General features: G+C 46.0%; 1 protein-coding gene across 1 annotated transcript in view; it reads left to right on the plus strand.

The window, feature by feature from the left end:
• LOC138362905 (AP-3 complex subunit beta-1-like) overlaps positions 1–5,590 on the plus strand; it is a 63,231-nt gene extending 57,641 nt beyond the window's left edge. The window contains exon 2 of the mRNA XM_069321482.1: positions 4,950–5,590. Within this exon, the coding sequence (XP_069177583.1) occupies positions 4,950–5,590 (641 nt within the window). The remainder of the gene's footprint in view (positions 1–4,949) is intronic.
• Positions 5,591–6,000: the final 410 nt, after the last annotated feature.

Consider the following 6,000-nt stretch of genomic DNA (forward strand, 5'->3'; position numbering starts at 1 on the left):
GCACACGCCGGCACCAATCCTCACATTCGTCACGTCGAGCTTAGCGTAAATGTTTGCCGAAGTGCGTGCCAAGTGGCTATGATCTGCCTGGACTCCAGCTAAGTGATTCTGGAGCCACACTCAAGACCAAGTTGATGCCTGAAGCTGATTCACGGGTTCATATCGATGATCCTCTGGCGTATGGTGGCGGAATAGGAAAGATCTAGCAGTGTTAGGTGTGATCTGGCTGCCATGTTTGGAGGATTGCCTCCAGTATTATAGAAAACGGAAATGCGGAGTTAAAAAAATGCTAAAAATACACTATCTGGAAATATATACGTCTGTAACTAAACATTATAAATGAACATTTTCAATACTGGTTTATTATAAGTCAAACAACAAAAATGCATTCATATATTGATATGCTAGTTATCCATATAAATAATTTATAACAACTTCTGTTGTGCAGGAATTTTTTTTACGAATAAAGCGATAAGTAAAACAAAATTTAACTGGGCCAACTCATATTCTAGTAATGGTGGTGGTGAACACAGTTAATGATCCTGAGGAACTTTGAGGGCTGAACTGCTTAAGAACATCAACAGTAGGGAGAAAGTTAATTTTAAAAAGTTTATTGATATAGAAAGTTAAAGGATGAGAAAGTTAATGCTTTGGATGTTGGATGCAGTGGTATAAAACTGAACAGACTGGAAGAAAGGTCTAGTGGTTAGGACAGTGAGTTAAGGTCTAGTGGCTGGGAGAGTGAGTTAAGGTCTAGTGGCTGGGAGAGTGAGTTAAGGTCTAGTGGTTGGGAGAGTGTGTTAAGGTCTAGTGGTTGGGAGAGTGAGTTAAGGTCTAGTGGTTGGGAGAGTGAGTTAAGGTCTAGTGGTTGGGAGAGTGAGTTAAGGTCTAGTGGTTGGGAGAGTGAGTTAAGGTCTAGTGGTTGGGAGAGTGAGTTAAGGTCTAGTGGTTGGGAGAGTGAGTTAAGGTCTAGTGGTTGGGAGAGTGAGTTAAGGTCTAGTGGCTGGGAGAGTAGGCAAAGGTCTAGTGGTTGGGAGAGTGAGTTAAGGTCTAGTGGTTGGGCGAGTGAGTTAAGGTCTAGTGGTTGGGAGAGTGAGTTAAGGTCTAGTGGTTGGGAGAGTGAGTTAAGGTCTAGTGGTTGGGCGAGTGAGTTAAGGTCCAGTGGTTGGGAGAGTGAGTTAAGGTCTAGTGGCTGGGACAGTGGGCTAAGGTCTAGTGGTTGGGAGAGTGAGTTAAGGTCTAGTGGTTGGGAGAGTGAGTTAAGGTATAGTGGCTGGGAGAGTGGGCAAAGGTCTAGTGGTTGGGAGAGTGAGTTAAGGTCTAGTGGTTGGGAGAGTGAGTTAAGGTCTAGTGGTTGGGAGAGTGAGTTAAGGTCTAGTGGTTGGGAGAGTGAGTTAAGGTCTAGTGGTTGGGAGAGTGAGTTAAGGTCTAGTGGTTAGGAGAGTGAGTTAAGGTCTAGTGGTTGGGAGAGTGAGTTAAGGTCTAGTGGCTGGGAGAGTGGGCTAAGGTCTAGTGGTTGGGAGAGTGAGTTAAGGTCTAGTGGCTGGGAGAGTGGGCTAAGGTCTAGTGGTTGGGAGAGTGAGTTAAGGTCTAGTGGTTGGGAGAGTGAGTTAAGGTCTAGTGGTTGGGAGAGTGAGTTAAGGTCTAGTGGTTGGGAGAGTGAGTTAAGGTCTAGTGGCTGGGAGAGTGGGCAAAGGTCTAGTGGTTGGGAGAGTGAGTTAAGGTCTAGTGGTTGGGAGAGTGAGTTAAGGTCTAGTGGTTGGGAGAGTGAGTTAAGGTCTAGTGGTTGGGAGAGCGAGTTAAGGTCTAGTGGTTGGGAGAGTGAGTTAAGGTCTAGTGGCTGGGAGTGTGGGCTAAGGTCTATTGGTTGGGAGAGTGAGTTAAGGTCTAGTGGTTGGGAGAGTGAGTTAAGGTCTAGTGGTTGGGAGAGTGAGTTAAGGTCTAGTGGTTGGGAGAGTGAGTTAAGGTCTAGTGGTTGGGAGAGTGAGTTAAGGTCTAGTGGCTGAGAGAGTGGGCTTAGGTCTAGTGGTTGGGAGAGTGAGTTAATGTCTAGTGGTTGGGAGAGTGAGTTAAGGTCTAGTGGCTGGGAGAGTGGGCTAAGGTCTAGTGGTTGGGAGAGTGAGTTAAGGTCTAGTGGTTGGGAGAGTGAGTTAAGGTCTAGTGGTTGGGAGAGTGAGTTAAGGTCTAGTGGTTGGGAGAGTGAGTTAAGGTCTAGTGGCTGGGAGAGTAGGCAAAGGTCTAGTGGTTGGGAAAGTGAGTTAAGGTCTAGTGGTTGGGAGAGTGAGTTAAGGTCTAGTGGTTGGGAGAGTGAGTTAAGGTCTAGTGGTTGGGAGAGTGAGTTAAGGTCTAGTGGTTGGGAGAGTGAGTTAAGGTCTAGTGGTTGGGAGAGTGAGTTAAGGTCTAGTGGTTGGGAGAGTGAGTTAAGGTCTAGTGGCTGGGAGAGTGGGCTAAGGTCTAGTGGTAGGGAGAATGAGTTAAGGTCTAGTGGTTGGGAGAGTGAGTTAAGGTCTAGTGGTTGGGAAAGTGAGTTAAGGTCTAGTGGTTGGGAGAGTGAGTTAAGGTCTAGTGGCTGGGAGAGTGAGTTAAGGTCTAGTGGTTGGGAGAGTGAGTTAAGGTCTAGTGGATGGGAGAGTGAGTTAAGGTCTAGTGGTTGGGAGAGTGAGTTAAGGTCTAGTGGTTGGGAGAGTGAGTTAAGGTCTAGTGGTTGGGAGAGTGAGTTAAGGTCTAGTGGATGGGAGAGTGAGTTAAGGTCTAGTGGTTGGGAGAGTGAGTTAAGGTCTAGTGGTTGGGAGAGTGAGTTAAGGTCTAGTGGATGGGAGAGTGAGTTAAGGTCTAGTGGTTGGGAGAGTGAGTTAAGGTCTAGTGGTTGGGAGAGTGAGTTAAGGTCTAGTGGTTGGGAGAGTGAGTTAAGGTCTAGTGGTTGGGAGAGTGAGTTAAGGTCTAGTGGTTGGGAGAGTGAGTTAAGGTCTAGTGGTTGGGAGAGTGAGTTAAGGTCTAGTGGCTGGGAGAGTGAGTTAAGGTCTAGTGGTTGGGAGAGTGAGTTAAGGTCTAGTTTCTGGGAGAGTGAGTTAAGGTCTAGTGGCTGGGAGAGTGAGTTAAGGTCTAGTGGTTGGGAGAGTGAGTTAAGGTCTAGTGGTTGGGAGAGTGAGTTAAGGTCTAGTGGCTGGGAGAGTGAGTTAAGGTCTAGTGGTTGGGAGAGTGAGTTAAGGTCTAGTGGTTGGGAGAGTGAGTTAAGGTCTAGTGGTTGGGAGAGTGAGTTAAGGTCTAGTGGTTGGGAGAGTGAGTTAAGGTCTAGTGGTTGGGAGAGTGAGTTAAAGTCTAGTGGCTGGGAGAGTGAGTTAAGGTCTAGTGGTTGGGAGAGTGAGTTAAGGTCTAGTGGTTGGGAGAGTGAGTTAAGGTCTAGTGGTTGGGAGAGTGAGTTAAGGTCTAGTGGTTGGGAGAGTGAGTTAAAGTCTAGTGGCTGGGAGAGTGAGTTAAGGTCTAGTGGTTGGGAGAGTGAGTTAAGGTCTAGTGGTTGGGAGAGTGAGTTAAGGTCTAGTGGTTGGGAGAGTGAGTTAAGGTCTAGTGGCTGGGAGAGTGAGTTAAGGTCTAGTGGTTGGGAGAGTGAGTTAAGGTCTAGTGGTTGGGAGAGTGAGTTAAGGTCTAGTTGTTGGGAGAGTGAGTTAAGGTCTAGTGGTTGGGAGAGTGAGTTAAGGTCTAGTGGTTGGGAGAGTGAGTTAAGGTCAAGTGGTTGGTAGAGTGAGTTAAGGTCTAGTGGTTGGGAGAGTGGGCTAAGAGTCAGGAGAAGTTGTGAAGTGGTGGGAGAAAGTGATGAGGGTTGAGACTATACAATGACGACTGATAGGGAATGTTAAGGGTTGAGACCGAGAGGTAAAAGTTAAGAGAGAGTAAAAGTTAATTGTTTAGAGAGAGCAAAAGTTAAAGAAGGTAATGTTAAAAATTAAGAGAAAGCGAATGTTAAAAGTTAAGAGAAAGTAAATGTTAAAAGTAAAGAGAAAGTAAATGTTAAAAGTTAAGAGAAAGTAAACTTTAAAATATAAGAGAAAGTAAATGTTAAAAGTTAAGAAAAAGTAAATGTTAAAAGTTAAGAGAAAGTAAATGTTAAAAGTTAAGAGAAAGTAAACTTTAAAATATAAGAGAAAGTAAATGTTAAAAGTTAAGAAAAAGTAAATGTTAAAAGTTAAGAGAAAGTAAATGTTAAAAGTTAAGAGAAAGTAAATGTTAAAAGTTAAGAGAAAGTAAACTTTAAAAGATAAGAGAAAGTAAATGTTAAAAGTTAAGAGAAAGTAAATGTTAAAAGTTACGAGGAAGTAAATGTTGACAGCTGTGAAAGAGTTAATGACTGAAGGATGGCGATAACATATTTGTAATATTATTACGGGATAAAAAGCTTGATCTTTATGAGTGATCGTTAAACGTTTTTGGGAAAAATGGCAAAATAAAATAATGTTTAGATTAGAGACAAAAGTTAATGCGTTATCAAGACGCTACTGAATCAAGAGAGAATGTTCAGGGTTAAGGATGAAAATTAGGAGTTGAGGAAGCAAACTGGAAGTATAAAAATGTGGAGACAGGGAATAAATTGTTGATATGCAGAACGTTTTGGCGGATTGTTGAGGTCTGAGGAGAAACGTTAGGGGCTAAGAGGGGAGATTATTGGCTTAGGAAGAAAGTTAAGGGGGCTTATAGGATGTTGTTGACTGGGTAATAAATTTAACATCATACATGGGAATTTTTCTTTTACTGGAGAAGAATGTTAAGAGCGTTGAGGAGTAGTCATTGGTTGAAATACATTTATAATGAAGAAATTCAAGATAGAAGAGAGTGTTAAAAGATAAGATACTGAAGTTGCACATGAGTTTAGAATTATAAATGAAAGTTATAGAAAGTTAATGATGGTGAACAAAATAATAGAAAGTTAAAGAAAACTTAAAGAAATAACTTAAAAGTTAAAGAAAACATCAGTTCCCAGGGCCGGGACAGTTCCCAGGGCCGGGACAGTTCCCAGGGCCGGGACAGTTCCCAGGGCCGGGACAGTTCCCAGGGCCGGGACAGTTCCCAGGGCCGGGACAGTTCCCAGGGCCGGGACAGTTCCCAGGGCCGGGACAGTTCCCAGGGCCGGGACAGTTCCCAGGGCCGGGACAGTTCCCAGGGCCGGGACAGTTCCCAGGGCCGGGACAGTTCCCAGGGCCGGGACAGTTCCCAGGGCCGGGACAGTTCCCAGGGCCGGGACAGTTCCCAGGGCCGGGACAGTTCCCAGGGCCGGGACAGTTCCCAGGGCCGGGACAGTTCCCAGGGCCGGGACAGTTCCCAGGGCCGGGACAGTTCCCAGGGCCGGGACAGTTCCCAGGGCCGGGACAGTTCCCAGGGCCGGGACCGCTGTGGCCGCTCAGTCATCGTCATTTGCCAACTACATGCAAAAATAATTCCGCGTATTGGACTGGGTCTACCAACTCCAAAAGCGGCGGCCGCCACTCTCCACCAAATACCAATATATGAAAAAAATGACGCGTGTCTCAGTCAACTTCGCGCGCGTGAGAGACAGAAAATTGGGAAATTGTCAAAAACCTGCAACACCTCAGTGGAGTGAAGCACACTGCTGGTGCTGTAAACACCATCAGATTGAGGTAACTGGGTGAGCAGCAGCACTGCGCTGCAGGGTGAAAGAAAGCACTGAGGCGGACCGCTGACATGTAGGGAAGTGAAGCTGGCGGTCTGACCGTACACAAAGGTGTTTATTGGTCAGATGTATATGTATACAGGTGGAGGAAGGCGGCCGCCATTGTGAGCCAACAATACCTGAAGAGACGGGGTGAACACCGAGCCGGAGCTGGCCACTGACAGGAGTTGTGGTCACAACCCCGGGGAGAGGGACAGGTTCACAGAGACGCTGTGGATAGGCACGAGGTGATGATCACGGGAGACGGAGGCTTCATTCTTCTCCAAGTTGTGGTATCTGTCATGGTCTGTCTGTCTGTCTTCTCTCCTGTCACTGACGCC

The sequence above is a fragment of the Procambarus clarkii genome, chromosome 9 (genome assembly GCF_040958095.1).
Source record: "Procambarus clarkii isolate CNS0578487 chromosome 9, FALCON_Pclarkii_2.0, whole genome shotgun sequence".
In the NCBI taxonomy this organism is placed as follows: domain Eukaryota; kingdom Metazoa; phylum Arthropoda; class Malacostraca; order Decapoda; family Cambaridae; genus Procambarus; species Procambarus clarkii.